The sequence below is a fragment of the Monodon monoceros genome, unplaced genomic scaffold, assembly GCF_005190385.1.
Source record: "Monodon monoceros isolate NGI ecotype Baffin Bay Population unplaced genomic scaffold, NGI_Narwhal_1 Super_Scaffold_6, whole genome shotgun sequence".
Classification (NCBI taxonomy): domain Eukaryota; kingdom Metazoa; phylum Chordata; class Mammalia; order Artiodactyla; family Monodontidae; genus Monodon; species Monodon monoceros.
In genome coordinates, this window is record NW_021703783.1 from 42,249,776 (window position 1) to 42,272,262 (window position 22,487).

General features: G+C 48.5%; 3 protein-coding genes across 13 annotated transcripts in view; 2 read left to right on the top strand and 1 right to left on the bottom strand.

Moving 5' to 3' along the window:
* Positions 1–12,779, top strand: part of DGKA (diacylglycerol kinase alpha) — a 26,944-nt gene extending 14,165 nt beyond the window's left edge. For 3 of the 6 annotated variants that reach the window (XM_029204519.1, XM_029204518.1, XM_029204520.1), the window contains exons 18-23: positions 3,708–3,868; positions 4,147–4,211; positions 4,448–4,538; positions 4,822–5,020; positions 5,142–5,262; positions 5,454–6,124. In XM_029204519.1, coding sequence (XP_029060352.1) covers positions 3,708–3,868; positions 4,147–4,211; positions 4,448–4,538; positions 4,822–5,020; positions 5,142–5,262; positions 5,454–5,682 — 866 coding nt within the window. In that variant the 3' untranslated portion in view covers positions 5,683–6,124. Of the gene's footprint in view, positions 1–3,707; positions 3,869–4,146; positions 4,212–4,447; positions 4,539–4,821; positions 5,021–5,141; positions 5,263–5,453; positions 6,141–9,636; positions 9,698–12,763 lie in introns of those variants that run through there. The other 3 variants (XM_029204524.1, XM_029204523.1, XM_029204521.1) reach the window with 3 other exon arrangements.
* PMEL (premelanosome protein) lies at positions 6,243–14,959 on the bottom strand. Of its 2 annotated transcripts, none has more exons than XM_029204525.1 (11): positions 14,806–14,959; positions 11,727–11,837; positions 11,420–11,566; positions 10,473–10,607; positions 9,929–10,090; positions 8,762–9,676; positions 7,905–8,021; positions 7,583–7,667; positions 7,267–7,472; positions 7,077–7,164; positions 6,243–6,470 (listed from the first exon to the last, which is right to left on the bottom strand). In XM_029204525.1, the coding sequence occupies exons 1-11, from the start codon at positions 14,957–14,959 to the stop codon at positions 6,329–6,331; spliced, it is 2,262 nt and encodes a 753-aa protein (XP_029060358.1). In that variant the 3' UTR covers positions 6,243–6,328. The 2 variants fall into 2 exon arrangements, with proteins under 2 accessions (XP_029060358.1, XP_029060359.1); XM_029204526.1 differs by having other exon boundaries at positions 7,077–7,188.
* A 27-nt stretch (positions 14,960–14,986) lies between these two features.
* CDK2 (cyclin dependent kinase 2) lies at positions 14,987–21,338 on the top strand. Of its 5 annotated transcripts, XM_029204528.1 has the most exons (10): positions 14,987–15,204; positions 15,421–15,476; positions 15,853–16,020; positions 16,761–16,838; positions 16,947–17,067; positions 17,748–17,918; positions 18,391–18,492; positions 19,169–19,312; positions 19,616–19,819; positions 20,095–21,338. In XM_029204528.1, exons 3-10 carry the CDS (start codon positions 15,905–15,907, stop codon positions 20,197–20,199), a joined length of 1,041 nt encoding a protein of 346 aa, XP_029060361.1. In that variant the 5' UTR covers positions 14,987–15,204; positions 15,421–15,476; positions 15,853–15,904; the 3' UTR covers positions 20,200–21,338. The 5 variants fall into 5 exon arrangements, 4 of the variants coding, with proteins under 4 accessions (XP_029060361.1, XP_029060362.1, XP_029060363.1 ...); XM_029204529.1 differs by lacking the exon at positions 15,421–15,476 and having other exon boundaries at positions 15,065–15,204; XR_003791022.1 differs by lacking the exons at positions 14,987–15,204; positions 15,421–15,476 and having other exon boundaries at positions 15,672–16,020; positions 19,260–19,312; positions 20,095–20,143.
* Positions 21,339–22,487: the final 1,149 nt, after the last annotated feature.

The window sequence follows — 22,487 nt, forward strand, 5'->3', positions numbered from 1 at the left end:
TTGATGTTAGGAATTTAGGAGAGAAGTCAGGGCTGAAGGTATGTGTTTTAGAGTCAACTTCTAGGAGGTAATTGACATCCTCAGAGTAGATGAGTTACACAGGGAAAGAGGTAAGAAGAGAAAGTGGATAAGGACAGCCAGATCCTGGTAAACACCCTATTTAAGGGTTGAACAGAAGAAGATGAATTATTAAAGGAGTCTGTATTAGTGTCCTCTTGCTGCTGTAACAAATCACCATGGTGCCTTAAAACAACACGAATGTATTATCTTAACAGTTCTTGAGGGCACAAATCCAAAATCATTTCCACTGCGCTAAAATCAAGATGTTGGCAGGGCTGTATTTTTTCTAGAGGCTCTAGGGGAGAATCCCATGCCTTGTCTTTTCCAGTTACTGCAGGCTGCCTATATTCCTTGGCTTATATCCCCCGCTTCCAACCAGCAATGTTATCCTTCCAAGCTCTGCTGCCATTGTCAAATCTCCTTCCATGACTCTTCTTTCTTGTAGCCTTCTTTCACTTATTAGGAGCCCTGTGATTACATAGGGCCCAGCCAGATAATCCAGGATAATCTCATCTTAAAATCCTTAATCACATCTGCCAAGTCTCTTTCGCCATTTAAGGCAACATATGCACAGATTCTGGAGATTAGGTTGTGCACACCTCTGAAAGGCCGTTGTTTTGCTTACCACAGAGACTAAGAAAAAACAGAACAGGTCCTCTGTAACTTTAGTGGTATTTTAGAGGCTGAGTGAGGAGTTTCATGTGTTAAAATGAGAGCTAAAGATATACTATTGGTTTTGGCAGGAATCACTGGCAATCTTTGCCAAAAGAGTTTCAGCAGGGTGGTATGGAGAAAGGCAAATTATAGTGGGTTAAACCATTGATGGAATGTGAGGAAGTGAAGACTTTTTTCTTTTCTTTTCTTTTCTTTTTTTTGCTGCACCACGTGGAATGTGGGATTTTAGTTCCCCAGCCAGGAATTGAATCCGTGCCCCCTGCAGTGGAAGCGTGGAGTCTTAACCACTGGACCTCCAGGGAATTCCCTAACTAGTCCCATATTGATAGACATTTGGGTAGCATTCAGTTTTTTTATTACACACCATACTGCAGTCTATCTCTGCACACAGATGTGAGAATTTCTCTAGAAGAGATTTCTAGGAGTGGAATTGCTGGCTCAAAGTATAAATATTTTACTAGTTATTTTATTTTTAAAAAATTACACAAGTAATGCATCAGTACATTTTCACCGTGGAAGGTTTTAAAAAGTAAAATGTGTGAGTCTTCACATACAGGTTTCCTCTTCCCTACCCCCTCACCAAATTCCACGTTCCTCCCCAGAGATAACTGTTTCCTATTTGCACTCATTTTCCTGTTTTCACACACACACATAACTTTTAAACAAACATAAATGGGATCATACTACACACATTGTCCTGGGACTTCTTTTTTCATTGAATATGTCTTGGAGAACTTTCCATGATACTACATAGAGATTTCATTCTGATTTCAATAGCTGCACATTATTTCATAGCATGGATTTGGCATAATTTATATAACCTTCCCCTCCTGGTGGACATTTAGATTGTTTCCAGTTTTTTCCTGTTTTACAGAGTACCTCAGCAAAAATCCTTATACATCCATCTCTGTGGATTTTTGTTTCTGTAGGAGAAATTCCTAAAAGTGGAATTGCTGTGTCGGAGAATATGTTTTGATAAAATTTGATAATGTTTTGGTAAAAGTTGCCAAACTGTCTTCCAAAAATGAAATACCAATTTATGCTCCAACTAACAGCAAATGAGAGTGCCAGTTTATTAATAATCCCATTAGCGTTTGGCTTTCTCAGTCTCTTCATAGTCTGTCAATCTGATAGGCACAAAAAGTCAACTAATTTACAATTTTAATTTACAATTCTTTTAACTATTAGTAATATTGAGCATCTTTGATATGAATATTGGCCATTTGTATTTCTTCTGTGATTGGCTTGAGTTATTTGCCATTTTTCTCCTGACTTTTAAAAAACATTTATTTATTTATTTGGCTGCCTCCGGTCTTCATTGCGGCGCGTGGGATCTTTCCTCTCAGCGCTCGTTGCAGCGTGCGGACTTCTCTCTAGTTGTAGCCTGCGGGTTTTCTCTCTCTTGCTGTGGTGCATGGGTTCCAGACCACGTGGACTCTGTAGTTGAGGTGCACGAGCTCAGTAGCTGTGCGCGGGCTTAGTTGCCCCGTGGCATGTGGGATCTTAGTTCCCAGACCAGAGGTTGAACCCGTGTCCCCTGCATTGGAAGGCAGGTTCTTTACCATTGGACCACCAGGGAAGTCCCTAATTTTTTTTTTAATGATATTATTATTTTTTTATTAAATTTATTTATTTTTGGCTGCGTTGGGTCTTTGTTGCTGCACGTGGGCTTTCTCTAGTTGTGGCAAGCAGGGGCCACTCTTCATTGCGGTGCGTGGGCTTCTCATTGCGGTGGCTTCTCTTGTTGCAGAGAACAGGCTCTAGGTGCATGGGCTTCAGTAGTTGTGGCACGTGGGCTCAGTAGTTGTGGCTCACAGGCTCTACAGTGCAGGCTCAGTAGTTGTGGTGCACGGGCTTAGTTGCTCCGCGGCATGTGGGATCTTGCCGAACCAGGGCTCGAACCCATGCCCCCTGCATTGGCAGGCAGATTCTTAACCACTGCGCCACCAGGGAAGTCCCCCTGACTTTGTAAATATAGTGATTTATAAGCACTTTTTGAATGTTGGAGAAGTTAGTCTGTTATGTGTGCTGCAGATATTTTTTCCCAGTTTGTCTTTTATTTAGGTGTGTGTTTATTTAACTGTACAGAAGTTGTTTGTTTGCTTGGTTAGGTCTTTTTATTTATTTGTCAGAACTATTTCAGTTTATTTTGTGGCAATTTTGAAAATTCCAAATATATTTGCTTTACTTCTGTTTGATTTCAGAAGTTTTTAATTTTCATATAATTGTATTTCTCAGTCTTTTTCTTGTTTGGCTCTGAGTTTTGTACTATGCTTTAGAAAGGCTTTTTCCGCTCAAAGATTATGAAACATCCACTCATGTTTTCTGCTAGTACAAATTCTGCTTACATTTAAATTCTTTGACCCATCTTGAATTTATTTTAGTGTAAGGGGTGACTTCTACATCCAGTACCATTTACTGAATAATCTATCTTTCCCCATTTATTTAAAATGTCATGATATACTAAATTCCCATATATACTTGAGTCTATCTCTGGGCACTCTGTTCTTTACTATTGAACTTTTTATTCCAGTCACTGTGCCAGTTATTACCCTGTTTTGATACCCTTGCTCTATACTGTGTTCTATCTGGTAGAATGGGGAGAGGAGGCATCAGAGAAAGAGAGAGATTATTCCCATTCATCACTTATCTTTTTCAGCACTTTTCATTTTCCCGGCTATTTTCTTTACTCTTCCAAATGAACTTTGGCATTATTGTTAGATGCGCATACACATTGGGAACTTTCACCTTCCATGACAGTGACAGTGTGGAGAAAAGGGTCAGTAAGAGTCTGATCTTAAGATTGGTCCATGGGAGCCATGACTGAACACCCTGCCGTTTCACTGCTTAGGGCTTGGAGGATCTGCAGAACCAGGGCAGAGGATCCCTGGGAATCTGTGGATCTGGGAGCTGAGAGGAGGTCCATTTGGGACCCAGGGTTCAGTGCTAACCTGTCTTCATACCATCCTTAGGGTATGAGGGACAGAATCTGGGGAAGATCCTCAAGGATTTAGAGACGAGTAAGGTGGTACACATGGATCGATGGTCTGTGGAGGTGATACCCCAACAAACTGAAGAAAAGAGTGACCCAGTCCCCTTTCAAATCATCAATAACTACTTCTCCATTGGTGTGGTCAGTGGAGTGGGGCATGGGGGGGACGGGAGGAAGTGGGGGTTAAGCAGGCAGAGGCTGGAGGAGGGCAGAAAAGGAAGGTAGAGGGTAAAGGAGCTGCGACACAGGGAAATCAGAAGTGGGCACAGTGGTATGAGTTGCAAGAAAAGAATGTGGAACGAAAAAGAAAAAAACAGAATGTGGGACGTATCACTCCCAAACTGGAGAGTTAAAGAGAGAGAGGGTTCTGTGCTGATGAATGAGGCAGCCTCTGATCTCATATGCCCTGGACTCCCCAGGATGCCTCTATTGCTCACCGATTTCACATCATGCGGGAGAAATATCCTGAGAAGTTCAACAGCAGGTGAGGGAGAGGGGGCGGGTGTGGGCATACGCAGTAGCAGGGACCACGTGGTGGCCAAGTTTGGCTCAGTGCTTAGACGGGCAGTGACACCTCTAGGAAGCCCCTCAACCAAGCTTCCCTGTTCCCCACGGGACTGCAATTGGGAGGTTGATGCCCTTCCCTGTCACTTAACCCACCTGTGCCAGCACTATGTAATTTGTCCCCTCCCTCCTGGGCTTGGTGTGGGGCCGACACAGAATGAAGAACAAGCTATGGTACTTCGAATTTGCCACTTCTGAATCCATCTTCTCAACGTGCAAAAAGCTGGAGGAATCTTTGACAGTTGAGGTGGGTGTGTTGAGAGCCAACCCCACATCCTTTTTAGCCCCTTATATCTTACTTTCTCCCTCCACAGGAGCCCTCAGGAACTTCTCATATTCTAGAACCTATACTTTGACCTCCCTGCTCTCTAATCCCGATTTCCCAAGTTCTTAAGATACACCAGTCCCTACTTCCCTCCACCTCTTGCAAACCTCCAAATCCTAGTCTTCCCAGTGTGTTATCTGGTGGAGGGAGTGGTCACGTCCATCATGATGCCATGAGGCAAGGATCTGTGCTCTCCTCCCCTCAGATCTGTGGGAAACCACTGGATCTGAGCAACCTGTCCCTAGAAGGCATCGCAGTGCTAAACATCCCGAGCACACATGGGGGCTCCAATCTCTGGGGTGACACCAAGAGACCGCACAGCGATATCCATGGGATCAACCAGGCCTTAGGTGCTACAGCCAAAGTGATCACCGACCCTGATATCCTGAAAACCTGTGTACCAGGTAAGAGGAGCAGCCTTGGGAGCTGAGTGGGGGGGGGGGGGGGGACTAAGGAGAAGGTGTGACTCTCTTCAGAGGAACCCTGCTTCTACAAAACCTGTCTCCCTACTTCCCACCCCCCCAGACCTAAGCGATAAGCGGCTGGAAGTAGTAGGGCTGGAGGGTGCAATTGAGATGGGCCAGATCTATACCAAGCTCAAGAATGCTGGACATCGGCTAGCCAAGTGCTCTGAGATCACCTTCCAGTAAGGAAAACTCAAGCTGGGGGCTCTGAGGGAAGGAGTGGGACCAGGAAAGCAGAAGGGTATGGGAATGGTGGGGAGGGACTGTACCAGACCTTCCTCAGTAACAAAGGGTCTCAAGGCCAACCTAAGAACAGAGTTTTGGTACTTGATTGATAAAGAAATTGCCACCAATCTGCCTTGACCTCACACAGCACCACAAAAACCCTCCCCATGCAAATTGATGGAGAACCCTGGATGCAGACACCCTGTACAGTGAGTATTGCCTATGCCTGCCAAAAACTGAACCCCCAGGCTCCGTGGATCCTAAATTTCCATTCCACAGCTTCTTTACTTCCTGCTGAGGCCTCAAGTTCCCCTGTGCACCCTTCCTCCCAAATCCTGATTTCTCAGCCCCTGGCCTTCCTACCATGGCCTCTCTAGGACCCTGGCAACCCACCCTGAACCCTGCAGATTTTCTCCCAAATCTCTGCTGCTCCAGCCCCAAGGCACTAGGTCTTATCTCTGAATGCGCCTCCTTCCTTTCCAGATCAAGATTACCCACAGGAACCAGATGCCCATGCTCGTGGGCCCACCCCCCCGCTCCTGCAATTTCTTTGGCTTCTTATGCTGAGGGGGGACATCTCAGCCTCCAAGCCAGCCTTGAGCCCACCTCCTTGTGCCTGGACTCTACTCCCTAGGCTCTGTACATTGCTGCCAAACACTCCTGCCAGCTCAGGGGAGTGTTCCTTCACCCTCACAGTATTTATTATCCTGCACCATCTCCACTATTCCCCATGCACATGTGCACACACACACATACACACACACATCACAAACAATACATTGAAAGTGCCTCATCTGAATAAAATGACTTTTTTTCCCACTGGGATATCTGTTAAGTAAGTGGTACACCTCCTTCCTTTATACCTCCACTCCTTTATTGACATAGATTCTCCCAGAAGTAAGGAAATAACAGCCCCAGGTTCTGAGTCTTTATTTCAGGCAATGGTAGTTTCCAAGGGAAGACTGGAGAAAAGATAGGCATTGCTGTCCACACTGGGTAAATCATGACGTCACGTGAGAGTACTCAGACCTGCTGCCCACTGAGGAGGGGGCTGCTCTCACCAATGGGGCAAGTGCGGAAGACCCAGGGCAGACGTAGCCACTGGGTTCTGCCGGGTGGCAGCTGGGGAAGGGGGAGAGCTCGGCCCTGCTTCATACGTCTTCTCCTGATATTGGGAGAAAAGCAGGGATACTGGTTAGTGGTAGTTAATGGCAGCCTGTTTGTGCTTCTCCAACCAAGAGGATAAATCATATCCCAGGTTTCCTTGGCCTTGATCCTGGCTCCTTCCCCTCCTTCTCACCAACAGAGTTCATCCTCTCTTATTTCTGTGGTAACCTCTGTCCATTCCCCTCTCACCCTACAAGCTTCCCTGCTTTGAGGCCCTTGGCACCCCAGACCTAGGGATTTGCCCTTCATGCAGGTGGAGAACCCACTTCACCCAGCCTTCTCCACTCTTGATATTATTCATAACAAAAATCATCAAGATCATCATTTATTGCACTCTTGCTTCAGAACCAGGTGCTTTACCCATTGTCTAGAATCCTGACAACAGCCTCACAAGGCAGGTATCAGTTTTCCTACCTTTCAGAGGCTCAGAAAGGTTAAGCTACTTCCCCAAGATCCCACCAGCAAGACTGCAGCCTAGACCTGTTTAACTTCCAAATCTGGGCTCTTTCCTGGACACTATGCTTTCTTGAAGGGGGTGGTGGTTCCACCATGAGCGGTGGTGCTAAGGGATAAGGGGGTGTGAGCGGCATGGTGTGGCTCTCACCTGTATACCAGAGATGCGAGCAGCAAAGCCATCAATACCAGCAAGATGCCCAAGAACAGGGGAGCCTGCCCGAAGCCTGCTTCTTGACCTACAGGCCGAATCCCAGACGTAGCTATAGTCAGCATCTGCTTCCTGTCACACATCCTCTACCACTCCCCTTCTTCATCCTACCTCTCGTCCAAGTACCTACCAGGCATGACAAGCTGGGTGCTGACCATTGCCAGGCTGTCGGCATCAGCCAAAGACACATTGAGGCAGTAGGTCCCCGAGCCGCCCTTCAGTACCTGGTGCAGAACCAGCTGGCAGTCTGGGCTGGGTGGCACAGGCTGACACAGCCGCTGGGCAGGGGGCTGGCACCCTGGCGATGAGATGTCTACGCAGGCCTCCTTGGGTAGCCTGGGAGAGATGTCAGCTTATGTCAGGGAGTCTGGGAAGGAACAGTAGACACCAGAGAGCAGGGCAGCGGTCAACCCGAGAGTTCTCGGGGCAACCAGTGGGACACTCACCCGCCTTGGCAAGACACAGTCAGCTCAAATGCATCTCCTTCACTGGATGGCACAGCCTGCAGGATCTCAGCACTCTCAATACCCTCTAAAAAGTTGCAAGGTTTTAAGTCTGGGACTCCTCTACCAGTCCTCCCTAAAGGCCCACAGACAGGAAGGTGCTCGGGCTACCTCCCCGATCCCATCCTCATGCCTTCAAATGAAAACCCTGGGATTTGGGTATTCTTGTTCAGGTGAGTAACTCCTTCCAGGGTGTGCTTCCACTGGGCAGCCCTAAGCCGCACACGCCTTCCCTCCACCAGCTCCCAAAGTAGGCAAGACTCACGGACAATGTCCAGGGTGAGGGAAAAGGAGCCATATCGATACAGAACACAATCCAGGGGGACTTGTCGCTTCACCAGGATTAAGGTGGCTGTGTCATCCAGCAGGGGGCTCTGGGAGCCTGGCAGGAGAGGATTGAAGAGGCAAAGTCATGAGACAAATGACACCTGGAAACAGCAGGCATTTTTCCAGGTAGAGCCAGAGCTACTGGATCCAGGCTTGGAATCAGGCAAGAGCTGGGAAATCTCATTTTATAGATAAGGAAACTGAGGCCCAGAAGGAGAAATGACTGCCCCAGAGTCACAGGTAGGGGTAGAGCTGGAGTTTTAAAAATCCCAAATGTTTGTCACACCCCACACTGTGCCAAGTCCTGGGTTAGACACTTGACATATGTTAACTCATTATAGTGTCACTATCTTATTCCTCCCTTTTCAGTGTTTCTACCACAATTCCAGGTAAACCTACTTTGGGATGGGAATCCAGAGGTGGGAAATGGTGTTAGAAACTGGGAAAGATTTCTATGCATTTACACTTAATCAGAAAATGAGATATAAGTATTATGTAAATGATCACAGACTGCTCCCTGACCTTCACTTTAGGGAACAGCTCTTTTCAGAGACATAGGAGCAACAAGCTCTCTCCCCATGGCCTAGGAGAAGACCCTGGTTTCCTGAACTCTGGATCTCTTCCATACCATTAAGAGGGACTTGGGGGGCTTTAAAACCAGTGAAGACTCTGAAGGGACTCCACTGGTAAGCTAAGGATTGGGTAACATCTGGATCCAGAATAAGTCTTTCAGGTCTTTAGAGCTGTGACAAATGCCCCCACCTCAATGAACCTCATTCATTCTGGCCCTCTTACCTGTAATACCTTCTGTAGACAAGAATGGGCTGGCATCTGGACTGTCAGGCTCAGGGGTGGGTACCTCTCCAGCTGTGGTCTCCACCAGCTCTGTAGTTGTTACCTGTGCAACTGTGGTTCCAGAGGGTTCTGCAGTTGACACTTCAGGTGTCGTACCTATGGCCTCTGCAGTTGGCATCTCTGCAGGTGTGGTACTTACGACTTCTGAGGCTAGTACCTGCTCAGCTGTGGTACCTGTGCCCTCTGCAGTTGGCACTTGCACAGCTGTGGTTCCAGAGGGCTCTGCAGTTGGCATCTGAGCAGGTGTAGTGGCTACGACTTCTGCAGTAGGCACTTGGCCAGCTGTGGTACCTGTGCCCTCTGCAGTTGGCACTTGCACAGCTGTGGTTCCAGAGGGCTCTGCAGTTGGCACCTGAGCAGGTGTAGTGCCCACGATTTCTGCAGTAGGCACTTGGCCAGCTGTGGTACCTGTGCCCTCTGCAGTTGGCACTTGCACAGCTGTGGTTCCAGAGGGCTCTGCAGTTGGCACCTGAGCAGGTGTAGTGGCTACGACTTCTGCAGTAGGCACTTGGCCAGCTGTGGTGCCAGGGGCCTCGGCAGTTGGCACATGCCCAGCTGTGGTGCCTGGAACTGGGGAGGAGCCACAGGAGGTGAAAGGAATGGCAGCCTGTAGCACCACCTGTGCAGTGACTGGGCCAGACTCTAGGTAAGTGTGAGTGACCACAAGTGCCCGAGAGATCAGGGTCCCAGTACTGTCTCCAAAGTCCCAGGTGTAGGAGAGGTCAGCCCCAGCCAAATAGCCACTGGGGTCGTGGAGCTGGAGGGCAAAGGTCAGAGGTTGCTTTCTCAGGAAGTGATTGTTCGTTCCATCCAAGGCCTGCAGCTGAGACACGCTCACAGAGAAGGGCACCTGGTCTGAGATTGGAGCCAGAAAAGGTGAGAACCAGGTCTGGGCCACAGCTTCTTCCTTCACAGCCACATCCTCTAACCCCAAGCTGCCTGGCCCTTCACTGGCTCCAAGCCCCACATTCCTCTGCCCATGTCTTCCTGGCTCTGCCCCTATAAGGTGCCCCTACACACCATTTCCTCTTTCCCCTTTCCTGCCCAGCCAAGCTTCCCCACCTCCTCCTGCCCTGAGACTGGCCTTGTCCCTTCCTAAGTCCTTACCAGTAATGGTGAAGGCTGAGCGGGAGTGAGCGAGGGATACGTAGCTCTGGGACCCCCGGCGGTGGTAGACAGTCACTTCCATGATGTGTGTGCCCAGCACTGCCTTGCCTGTCCCAATGCTCAGTCCAGACACTGGGCCCCCCAGAACTTGCCAGTATTGGCCTGAGGTTTTTGGAAAGAAGAGTAGAGAAGGGGGTTACTGGTCAAAGGGGACTGGGGAAGGGTTAGAGACAGGGCACCAGAGAAGGAAGGTCAGGAGATATATTGAGAGGATGGTTATTTCAGCGGGTGTTTGGAAGTTTGTATATGAGGGCAGGAAAGGAGTCCTAACGAGGGGTTCCATGGGATGGGACTGTAATTGGAGAAGGGTTCCCAGAAAGAAGTATAATAGAGTTAGCTAGGTGCTGTGGAAGAAGACGGAGTCATGGGGAGGTGAAGATTAGGGAAACTCACAGAGTTTAGGGGTGGGACCAAAAGAAAAGGGATCAGGTAGGAAGAGATGAATCCAAGTGTGGGTGACAGGCCAGAGAAGGGAGTCTCTCACCCCAGGTCTTCCAGACATAAACAAAGCTTCTTCTCTGAGGTGAAGGGCCAGACGGACAGGCCCTCCCATCGGGGAAGATGCAGGTATCATCAGGTTCTTGGGGATACACTGGCTGTCCTCCCCACACCTGGCTCCCTGAAAGGAAGATACAAAGTCACCCTCAAACCCTGGCATTCCTTATTGTACACCAAAACCTTTAACATGGCTCCCAGAGCAGGGCTCTGGGAATACTCCCTAGCTACAAAATATATTCTCCTTGATATAACCCACTGTGGGTGGTAGTGGGGAGAATGGAAACTATAATTAAAGATTCCTTTGTAGGGACTTCTCTGGTGGTCCAGTGGTTAAAAGACTCCACTCTTCCAATGCAGGGGGCATGGGTTCAATCCCTGGTCAGGGAACTAAGATCTTCCATGTTGAGCGGCAAAAAAAAAAAAAAAAAAAAAAAAGATACCTATGTAAGTATATACATAGAGATTGGAGAGAAAGAGATTGGAAATGTATCAAAATGTTTAGAAAGATTTGCTCTGGCTAGTGGGATAAAAGTAAAAATAACAGCACCAGCTAACATCTATTGAGCCTTTACTGTAGGCTAGGGCAGGCATTATGCTAAATTCTTTATATATTATCACATTTTAATCCTTACAACAACCTTTTAAAGTAGTATCATCCCTACTCTACAGATTAAGGGAATGGAAGCACAAAACAATTAAGTGACTTGCCCAGGGTCACATACTGGTAACAGGTTTAAATCCAAGTCTGTCCAACTTCTAAATCCACTGGGTCTTCTGTCCCCCATTTTGGGGACTACAATTTTTTTTTTCTTTGTGCTTTATCTGTGTTTTCTAATCTAATTACATATATAATTTGTTTAAAAAAAAGAAGAAGAAGGAGAAGGGGCATGAGCTGAGACCTGGGAATGAGGCCTGGAGTGGAGTGGTACCCACCGTTAATGATGGTGTTGTTGGCCCAGATGACCTGCCCATCTGACAGCACCTTTTGGCTTTCAGGGAAGTGCAGGGCAATAGAGAAGGAGGCGTTTGCCCCACGCAGTGTAGGCCCATCATTGCTGACCTTCAGAGATACCTGGCCACCTGGAAAGGGCAGCTGCGTTAGCTGGGACTCCTTGGCTTCCCCTCCCCATATGCCTTTTCCCTTTCTGTCTTCTCAACCGACATTCAACCCAGTTCTTGCTCCTCTCCTCTCCCCACCCCATTCCCACCATACCCTCCCCAGAAATTGCCAAGTTCCTACCTCTCCAGCAGTGAGGCCCCTGGCTTTCTGTCCACTCTGGATATAGCTGCCTGTTCCATGCTTTAGTTCTGAGCTGCCTTGAGACACCAAGCCAGTCCCAGTCTCTGGGTCCTAAAAGGAAGGTATAATGAGGACCCTCAGGTCATCACTCCCTTCTCAGGGGACCACAGTGTCCCATGTCACATCACTCATTCTCACATTCAAAGTGCATTTTAATTTACCCAATACCCACCATGTACCAGGCACTGTGCTAGGTGCAAAGAACTTAAGAAATGAAAAAGAAATGGTCCTAAAGAGATTCAGGTTAAAGTAGATGAAACAGACATATGCATAAATTACTATAATTCAAGGCACTGCTTAATATGAGCCATAATAAACATGCACGATGTACAACAAAATGACAGAATAAACAGATTAATTCCACTCTGGTAGACTGGGAAGGATCCAATGAGGAGTTGGCCTGTGGCATAAAGCATTCTAGGCAGAAGGCCCAGCATAAGCAGATGCATGGAGGCATGGAAGCACATGGCATGATAGGGGACCACTAGCAATGTGGTTGAGGTACACCGTGAGAGATGAGGCCAAGAAGATGGGGTGGGGGCTTTGAGTGCCAGGCGAAGGAGTTTGGCCTTTATCTTGTAGGCAAGTCCACCTCAGATGATTTTGTTTTTTGTATTGAGATATAATTCACATACCATAAAATTTACCCTTCAGAACTTTTGGAATATGATCAGATTTGTGTTTTAGAAGGATCACTTCAGCAAGCAGTGAGGAGGATGGACCAGAGGCAGGTAGAAATTGGGAGTGGGGACAAACAAAATTATTATAACTGACCAAGAGAGAGGTCTGAAAGAAAAGGATATGATGGCTCTCCACATGCCTCACCCAGATCCAACAACTATCAACATTTTGCCACATTTGCTTTATCGATCCTTTGTTGTTGGTTTGTTTTTTGGTTAAAGCATTTAATTTTCTCTTTTACAGTATTCATTTTTAATGCTGTACTTTTCTTTCTTTCTTTCTTTCTTTTTTTGCAGTACGCGGGCCTCTCATCCTTGTGGCCTCTCCCGTTGTGGAGCACAGGCTCCGGACGCGCAGGCTCAGCGGCCATGGCTCACGGGCCCAGCCTCACCGCGGCATGTGGGATCTTTCCGGACCGGGGCACGAACCCGTGTCCCCTGCATCGGCAGGCGGACTCTCAACCACTGCGCCACCAGGGAAGCCCTCTTTCTTTCCCTTTCTTTCTTTCTTTCTTTCTTTCTTTCTTTCTTTCTTTCTTTCTTTCTTTCTTTCTTTCTTTTTCTTTTTCTTTCTTTCTTTCTTTCTTTCCTTTCTTTCTTTCCTTCCTTTCTTCCTTTCCTTCCTTCCTTCCTTCCTTTATTTTTTTTGGCTGTGTCAGGTCTTAGTTGCAGCATGTGGGATCTTTTGTTGCAGCGTGCAGGCTTCTCTCTAGTTGTGGCGTGTGGGTTTTCTCTCTCTAGTTGTGGTGCGTGGGCTCCAGGATGCGGGGGCTCCAGAGCGCATGGGCTCTGTAGTTTGTGGCACGCGGACTCTCTCCTTGAGGCGCGCGAGCTCAGTAGTTGTGGTGTGCAGGTTTAGTTCCCCCGCGGCATGTGGGATCTTAATTCCCCGACCAGGGATCTAACCCGTGACCCCTGCATTGGAAGGTGGATTCTTTACCACTGGACCACCAGGGAAGTCCCTGGCTAAAGCATTCACAAGCAAATCCCAGACATAATGTTATTTAAAACCGTACAAATTCAGTATGTATGTGTAAAGAAGAAATATTTTCTTGAATAAACACAATGCTAGTTCACACTAGACAAAATTATTGAAACCAGTCCATACAAAATTTCATGAATATCTAAAAATGTCTTCTTATGATTTTAAAAATCAGGATCCAGGGGCTTCCCTGGTGGTGCAGTGGTTGAGAGTCCGCCTGACAATGCAGGGGACACGGGTTCGTGCCCCAGTCCGGGAAGATCCCACATGCCGCGGAGCAGCTAGGCCTGTGAGCCATGGCCGCTGAGCCTGCACGTCCAGAGCCTGTGCTCCGCAACGGGAGAGGCCACAGCAGTGAGATGCCCGCGTACCACAAAAAAAATAAAATAATAAAATAAAATAAAATTAAAAAATCAGGATCCAAAAAGTAAGCACAATATTTTAAGAGCCTCAGATGGACACGTATGAACAGAATGTTTCCAGAGTACAATACGGAGCGTAGTAAAAGAAAAAGACTTGAAACTGCACCATGAATGAGGGAAGTCAGATCAAGGAGAACTTCCTAGAAGTCTGTGAGACCAGGGATCTAGAGGAAGGGGGGCACTGGAATACGATGCAGATATTTCAGCACAGCAGAGACTATCCTCACTCCATTTCTAATATGTACCAGAAACCTGGTTGATTCTGCTGTGGGAGGATCTGGAATCATCCCACTGAGCATCCCACCATGAGAGCGAGAGAATTATAAGATGCCCCATTCTTTCTCCACTCCCAACCCTCCCTCCTCAGAGCAGCACGGGACATTCCAGACCCTCTCACCCCCCCCACCCCCCCTTGCTCCTGTCACGAGGCCCCAATCCCCCAGAGCTCTTTCATGTGATGCTCAGCTGAGACCCCTCTGCCTGTCTCTCCCAGCCCCAGAACAAAAGCCTGGGCTGTGTTCGCCTATGCCCATCCCAAAGAGGGGATGTGGTGCCTCTTTACCCTCTATCCAATACATTCTCTTGCTCCTCACTTTAAATACCCTATCCCAAGTGCCTGAGACATTGCATAAAAGAGTCTCCCACTCATTTTACTCCCTTGGAGCCCCCGCTCCAGCTCACTGCCCAGGGGGTCTCAGAATTAGGGCCACCAAGACCCACTATTCTCTTGCCCTTCCAAGCAAATGGAGTTATTTTCAGGCTGAGTCCCAAATCTTCATGTGGGGAGGGAGCTCAGTTGCCCATGTCCTCACTAAACCAAATGGGTGGGAGATGCCAGAAGCATTGCTGGTTATCTCCCATTAGGGAGGGGAAAACCAGAGCAAGTGTGCAACCCCAAATTCACACCTGCTCATGTCCACACACCCCACACTCACCTTCTGTGGCCCCCACAGCCAGAAGAGCACCCATCACAGCCACATGGAGAAGGCATTTTCTCAGCACCAGATCCATCCTGTTCTTCTTTCCAGCAACCAAAGGCGCTAGGGCGTGGGACAAGCCCCTATATAAGAAACGGATGCTCATTTGCATAGCCCTTCCTCCTCTCCCTGCAGGGGAGGCCTGGGAGGAGCAGGAGGACCTGAGAAAGGCAGAACTGAGGAGGGATCCTGGTCCCTGGACATCCCGCTACTCAGTGACAGTTTCTGGTTTCACAGGGTCACGCTCATCTTAAAGCACTCCATCCCCCCGTGGAAAGAACTGACTGAAGGGCAGCTACAAAACAAAACACGTACCGGACACACACGATTCATCATGGGAGAGTGGATCAATTTATTGTGAGTCAAACCAGGAACCTCTCAAAAAGACTGTAGAAGTAGTGACCCTGTATCCAAAATCAAAGAGAGACAGTATCGGGGCAGGCTGAGAGACGGAGGCAACGACTCCTCCGAGGCCCGGGAGACCCTTACAATGAGATTCCCAGCTTCCTGCTTTCAGAGGAGGCTCCCTGGACCAGGTGGCATTCAATCTTAGGTCAATACACGTTTTCCTAGGGGTGGTGAAAACGGCGAATTAGAGATCAGGAAATCCCTATAGACTCAGGACACAGGTAGGAAACTCGATCCCAAATCAGATACTTGGAAAAAGGTGTTCAGCCTCCCCACCTACGTTGAAACTTGTCTTAATGCCCCTCGGAACCAAACTTGCGCGGGTCGGGGTCGTTTGCAGAGAGGGACGCAGGGCTGGCCCCTCCCGCTCTGACGTTGACCAATAGGAAGATCTGAGGGCGGAGCCAGGGAAACGCGGGAAGGAGGGGCGGGGCTTCTGGTGGCGGTAGGGAACTGGGGGAAGGCGGTAACATTGTTTCAAGTTGGACAAATTGACAAGAGCGAGAGATACACTGCGTTCCATCCCGACCGGGGGCCACGGTACTGGGCCCTGTTTCCCCTCCTCGGCCCCCGAGAGCTGGGTGCCGCTTTCTGCAGGGTTCCCAGGGCCCCGCTCCAGGGCCGGGCTGACCCGACTCGCTAGCGCTTCATGGAGAACTTCCAAAAAGTGGAAAAGATCGGAGAGGGCACGTACGGAGTTGTGTACAAAGCCAAAAACAAGGTGACGGGAGAAGTGGTGGCGCTTAAAAAAATCCGCCTGGACACGTGAGTGGCCTCTGTACCCGGGACTCCTTACTCGGGAGCTCCTTGAGTGCCCCCTACCCCCACCCCAACCGGCGGTGGCCATCCAGGGACCGGAAGGTAGCAGGGAGGGACTTCTTTTGAAGTGGAGAGGTGGGTTGAAGGACGAGTAGAGGGTTTCCCGGGGGAGACTATAGGGTAGTGTAGAATCCATGGGAAATTTCCTCCCTAAAGGCGGGTGATGCCCCTAAATGTACAGTCAGAAAGACTCAGGAAGAGGAAGGAGGCCTCTGAGATGGGGGTTCCAGGACTCCCTGTGGAGCTGGGTTTTGCAGTAAGCTGTAAAGAGCACCTTTTTGAATGACGAGCCCTCCTCGCTGCCCCAACCCCACCCCCATCTTAGAATTCTCTCCCCCTTTCAAAAGAATGGCAGTTGAACCTCACTGGCCCCTCTAGAGAGGCTGGGTGCTGCTACTCCCGCCCCCCCCCTTTTTTTTTTACCTGTTACCTTCTTCACCTTCACCAGGAGGCTTTGCTAACCTAACCCTGGGCAAAGAAGAAATAATGACCTTAATGTGTCCAAAAGCCAGTCCTGTCCATCCATGAATTAACCCCTGAAGTACCCCTTCTCTTCTCTCACTTTCCTAGGGGATGCTGGGATGGTGTCTCTGTGGGGAGGCAGGGGGTGGGGTAGAATCACTGGGCTGGGAGAAAAGGAATATTTGTAACCACATTCCCATCTCTGCTCTCCCAACTTCTCCAAGTGAGACGGAGGGTGTACCCAGTACTGCCATACGAGAGATCTCTCTGCTAAAGGAGCTTAACCACCCTAATATTGTCAAGTAAGTATGTATCTGGGAGGTGCTCTGACAGTAAAGGAGGATGCCTTCTGTTTGTGTTGTCTGGGCATTTCTCTCCCTCACCTCTATCCCTGGACCTCCCTTCCCTAGGCTGCTGGATGTCATTCATACAGAAAACAAACTCTACCTGGTTTTTGAGTTTCTGCACCAGGATCTCAAGAAATTCATGGATGCCTCTGCTCTCACTGGCATTCCTCTTCCCCTCATAAAGGTAATCCTTCTCATCAACTCCCCCCAACATGGGCATGTCTTGGGGGGACTGAAGGCAGGCAATCCAGACTGAGTGTTGATTTGTGATCTTAGATTCCTTCCCAGCCCTCATCCCCCTACACACACACACACACACAATCACACACACAATCACACAATCACACATACCTTTTTTGTGGCTCCTTCACTGCTCATTATACTTATTAACCCTAAGGCTGGGCAGGAGAATCAAAGAAGTTGAAACTCTAGTGAGTCAGCTTAGCAGCTCAGGTGGAAGGTGAGATGAAACTCAGATAAATGGGACTGGAGGGCACTTGGTAGACCCCTCCAAAAAGCCTTTCCACCTGCTTGGCGGGAGAAATAGCCAGTGAGTCTCTATTGTCTGTTTTTCTGGGTTCTTTACTCCCAGAGCTACTTTCCATCTATCAACAAACGTTTATCCAACACACATTTATTGAACACCTTCAATGTGCTGAACACAAGATATGGAAAAGAAATGCAAAACTGAATAAAACTTGATCCTTATCCTCACTGGGATTACAGTCCAATCAGGGAAATGGCTTGTAAACATGGAATTATTATCTAACTAGTGAAGGCTTTAGTAGAACTATGGAGGCACAGAGGAGACCCTAATGTTCTCACGGTGATGGAAAAACACATTCTTTTCTCTCCCCTTGTCAGAGCTATCTGTTCCAGCTGCTCCAGGGCCTAGCTTTCTGCCATTCTCATCGGGTCCTGCACCGAGACCTCAAACCTCAGAATCTGCTTATCAACGCAGAGGGGGCCATCAAGCTAGCAGACTTTGGACTAGCCAGAGCCTTTGGAGTCCCTGTTCGTACTTACACCCACGAGGTGAGTCCCTCTCTGCATGTCTTCTCTGAACTTCCTGGGAGGTGTTAACAGGGACATTCACAACGTTTTTAGTAACTATCTGGCCAGCAGTTTCTCTCTCACTAGATGCAAAGTATCTCTGACACCCTAAGAGGTCTTAGAGTATACAGGGAGTTCATATTTTGATAGATAACGAGCCAGGAGAGCTGGATGGCACACCATTAAAATTATGACCGATTGCCTGAAGTTTTCCAAGAAGGTTGCAAATTGGAGGTTCAGAAAATATGGCCACCAAAACCATGGACTAGGCTAACTCTGGGCTAAGAAGTTGTACCCAGTTATTTTACTTAGGGGAAATCAGAGGGAAGGGAAGGATGGAGGGAAAGAAGTTACTTGTTAAGAAGCTGAGTTAGCAGAGTAGTCCTGAGGAAATGAGATGTGGGAATCTCCATGCCCCATACACCACCCCTCCCCTTCCTACGCTTGTCCTCAGGTGGTGACTCTGTGGTACCGAGCACCTGAAATCCTTCTGGGCTGCAAATACTACTCCACAGCTGTGGACATCTGGAGCCTGGGCTGCATCTTTGCTGAGATGGTACGGAGGCATGCCCGAGTTCTACCCAGCCCCCTCCTCCCCACATTCAAGAACAACAGAACTGTTTCTTGGCCTAGACCCATGGCCCTTCTCTTATCACAGGGTCCTTCCTCTAGAGTAGCACAAAGTGGGTGGTGGGGAAAGGATAGGACTGTCATCCCTGATGTCAACCACAATGTTAGGATATTCTCAAACAGCTTTAGCATGCAGTATACATATCTTATCTCTGAATTGAGCTAAATCATTTCTGCAACTGTTTTAGCTTTAGCCTGCATATACTTGGGAAAATGAGTTCCATTTAGTGTCCCCTTCATTTGGCCTGTAGACCTTATTGTAGGGCACCAGGAATGTGGTGAGGCCAACTGTGTTCAGCTTACCCACACCTTTTATTTAAACTGCAGACTTACATCACATCCCCCCTCAACCTCTGGCTTTTCAGATTGAAGGATCCCTGAGGCCCAGTCTTATAAGGGAGCTCTCATCCCCTTTAATACAACAGTGGAGTGAGCTAAGTTTCCAAATCAAATCAGCAGTATGTTTTATGGTCCCTTATCTGGGTTGTAACTGGGGGCATGGAGACCATTAGCCCATATATATAATGTGCATTTATCCCCCAGTGCATTACTTTACAATTGCCCATATTCATCTCTCAATTCATCAAAAAATATTTGTTAAGCACCTAGTGTGTACCCAGCACCATGCTAGGTGCTGTGGGGAACACAGAAGAAATGGAAGACACAGTCTCTGCCCGCTGTGCTCCTATCTAGAAGTGGCTGCACCACAAGGAGGGGGGATGACCGCAGTGTCTACCCCACACCCCGTGAGTGGCTTGGGATCCCTTTGCTACATGTCAGTGGCACCCCAGACATTCACCCCCTCCCAGCCCCACCCAGCCTTGGGGATCTGCAAAGCCATGGTTGGGGGAAGGAAGGAGGGGGCGAGGAGACAGATGAAGGGACTTCATTGTCTCAGGCTCTGTTTGACTGACCCCATGAAAGGCCCTGGGGAGGGAGTCATGGGGCCCTGCTGACCTTCCACTGCCTGTGGGAACCTCCATTATCCAGTGGGCAGTTTTGACTGACGTCAATGTGGGTCTTGGCTTTTCCTCTTTCCCCATTTTCAGGTGACCCGGCGGGCCCTATTCCCAGGAGATTCTGAGATCGACCAACTCTTCCGGATCTTTCGGACTCTGGGGACCCCAGATGAGGTGGTTTGGCCAGGAGTTACTTCTATGCCTGATTATAAGCCAAGTTTCCCCAAGTGGGCCAGGCAAGATTTTAGCAAAGTTGTGCCCCCCCTGGATGAAGATGGACGGAGCTTGTTATCGGTGAGAGTGGGGAGTGGGCACCCATTTCCTCTCATTCACTCCCCCAGGGCAGGGTTTTTCCAGGATGAAGGAAGAATGAGGCCCTGGACTCCTGGTCTTAGCATTTCGCTAGCCCCTGCTTCCCTCTCGCTGTTGTGCACCCATTAGATACAGGAAGGAGGGAAATGGGAACTCTGCCTTGGGTGAAAGGAATTGTTTCCCGATTTCTCAAAACACCTGCTGCCCATTTACTCCATTATCACATTACTGACGTCAGCATACATCTCTCCCTCCAGCAAATGCTGCACTACGACCCCAACAAGCGGATTTCAGCAAAGGCAGCTTTGGCTCACCCTTTCTTCCAGGATGTGACCAAGCCAGTACCTCACCTTCGACTCTGATGGCTTTCTCAAGCCCCTACTCCCAGTCTCACCCTCTCCTCCAGTGGGGGCATGATCTGGCTTGGCCCAGGGCTCTTAGCTCACTGATCTTGTCTGGCTGCCTTAGCACTCACCTGCCCCTCTTAGCCAGCCAACTCTGGGGAGAGGGGGTGGAGGGGAGAAATAGGTGAAATTGAAAGGAAGCATCAATATTACATGCACTTAATCTGCACCATGCTCTCCCCTTCCTCTTAGTCATTGCTTAGGAGGGCTGGTATTTAAAAAAAAAAAAAGTAAAAAGACTGTTTCTCCTTCCTCCACATAGGGTTTGCCATCCCAGTCTCTGAAAGCCCCGCAATTATTATTTTCTGTGTTTCAGGTGACAGAGACCCCAAACCTCCCACAGCCCTGTGTAAGGCCAACTGATAGCAGGGGCACTAAGTTGGAACTTTTGAAAACCAAGCAAAACAAAAACATGGCGAGGGGTCTGTTTTAAAGAATTAGGTTAAAAAAATAGATCCAACCAGTTTATACCCTAGTTTTAGTGCTTCATCTCACCTAACAGTCTGGGAGACTCAAGACTCCCTGTCTCAGACTCCCAGTCTCTGCAGTCCTGGTGGGATTGCAGTAGAAATGATTGCTCCTAGTCTTCTTGCCTGTCCCTCCTACAGGCAAGGGGTGTCTGGGAGGCTCTGGGTCAGGGACTGTGCTTCACCGAGGCCTTATGAGGCAAGTGAAAGATGTTTGAATTTTTCTCTTCTTTTTAAGATTCTTAGTTCTTCAGGTGCTAGGTTCCATCTCCCTCTGAAGGCCAGCCCATAGGAGTGAAAGTTAAGGTTAAGACCTCATTTTGAGAATGCTGACACTTTTTTAGGGCTGTGCCTGAGTGGGGACATTGGGAAAAAAATATTCCTTTAAAAGAAGGATGAACAATTATATTTATATTTCAGGTTATAGCTGTTTTTAAAGTGGGAATCGGTGGGGATTTGTTGCCATGTGCACCTTGGGGTTTGTAATGCGAATGTTCAAAAAAAAAAGGTTTTTTTCTTTTTTATGATTTTGTCTCTCTTCTCCCACCTTTTGTCCTTGAGTGTTCTTGCTATTAACATTATTTGTAATTTAGTTTGTAATTGATTAAAAAAAAAGTTCCTGGTTTTATAGTTCATGTCTCTCCTCCTTTACTTTTGCATATTTACTGAAAGAATGGTGTGAGAGAGAATATGAATGTGTGCATGTGATAATAGGTTTCAGACCCCTTTTCTTAATCACTCTATGCAGGGCTACCCACCCCACTCCATTTCGACCTCTGCGATGCAATTGGGATAGTGCCACGGGTGGGTGAAGTGGGAATTATTGCCCCCATTTTACAGCTGAGGAAAGTGAAGCTTATGTATTTCCTACTTCACTTTCCCCTAAACCAGCATCTCCCGCCCCCCCCCTCCAGACACACATATCACATACACATACACACAAGGCTCCAGTTCCAGATTTTCAATGTTAGGGCTCAGGAACAGCAGTATGGTTGGAAGTGGGCTCCAAGGTAATTCGCATTGACGCTGCATTTCCCAGTAAGCTCGTCTTGTTTGCGGCACGCGGGCCTCTCACTGCTGTGGCCTCTCCCGTCGCGGAGCACTGGCTCCGGACGCGCAGGCCCAGCGGCCATGGCCCACGGGCGCAGCCGCTCCGCGGCACGCGGGACCCTCCCGGACCGGGGCACGAACCCGCGTCCCCTGCATCGGCAGGCGGACTCTCAACCACTGCGCCACCAGGGAAGCCCTCGTCTTGTTTTCTTTTTGTTCCATATCACAAACAGAAAAGTTTTCTAAAGATACTTATTCACATTTACATGCGATTTAGAATATATCAATCGTCTGTATGAAAAATTATTATAAAGGGGCTAAAGCCTCCCCAAGCTACCACTTCTTGGAGGTGCCATTGTCTCAGCTCACCAAAAAACATCTCAGACTGCCGCGGGCCATCCCCAAAATTCCTGTGCTCTGGGGCCCCACTAAAAGGAGGAAGCACCGACGTGAGGTCTGCTTAAATTCCTAGGCTCCGGGTCCCTGGGAGAGGTATTTCCCTTCACGCCCGCGAATTTGTGATAGAAGGCGGGGCGCCAGAGGCAGGCCCCGCCAAATCCCAGGGGAGGGGCGAAGGTCAGTAGCGGCCTTCCTAAGGCCTCTTTCAACCCCGCCTTGCCTGCCATTCAAGTCCCGAATTTTCTCAGTACTGGTTAAAGTTTCACTTTGACCCGCCCCCATCGCTCACCTGATTAGATGTTTATGAGTTAAAAGGCGGGGTCATGAGGG

What these genes read in the sequence shown, in the direction of transcription:
- PMEL (XM_029204526.1), bottom strand. Translation starts at nt 14,959, where the DNA reads ATGCAAATGAGCATCCGTTTCTTATATAGGGGCTTGTCCCACGCCCTA. An exon ending in GTCTACAGAAGGTATTACAG is followed by an intron (nt 8,022 to 8,761) that starts GTAAGAGGGCCA and finishes CTCTCCTGCCAG; the next exon opens with GCTCCCAGAGCCCCCTGCTG. An exon ending in CCTCACCCTGGACATTGTCC is followed by an intron (nt 7,668 to 7,904) that starts GTGAGTCTTGCC and finishes GCAACTTTTTAG; the next exon opens with AGGGTATTGAGAGTGCTGAG.
- CDK2 (XM_029204528.1), top strand. Translation starts at nt 15,905, where the DNA reads ATGGAGAACTTCCAAAAAGTGGAAAAGATCGGAGAGGGCACGTACGGA. An exon ending in TTCGTACTTACACCCACGAG is followed by an intron (nt 17,919 to 18,390) that starts GTGAGTCCCTCT and finishes GCTTGTCCTCAG; the next exon opens with GTGGTGACTCTGTGGTACCG. An exon ending in ATGGACGGAGCTTGTTATCG is followed by an intron (nt 19,820 to 20,094) that starts GTGAGAGTGGGG and finishes CTCTCCCTCCAG; the next exon opens with CAAATGCTGCACTACGACCC.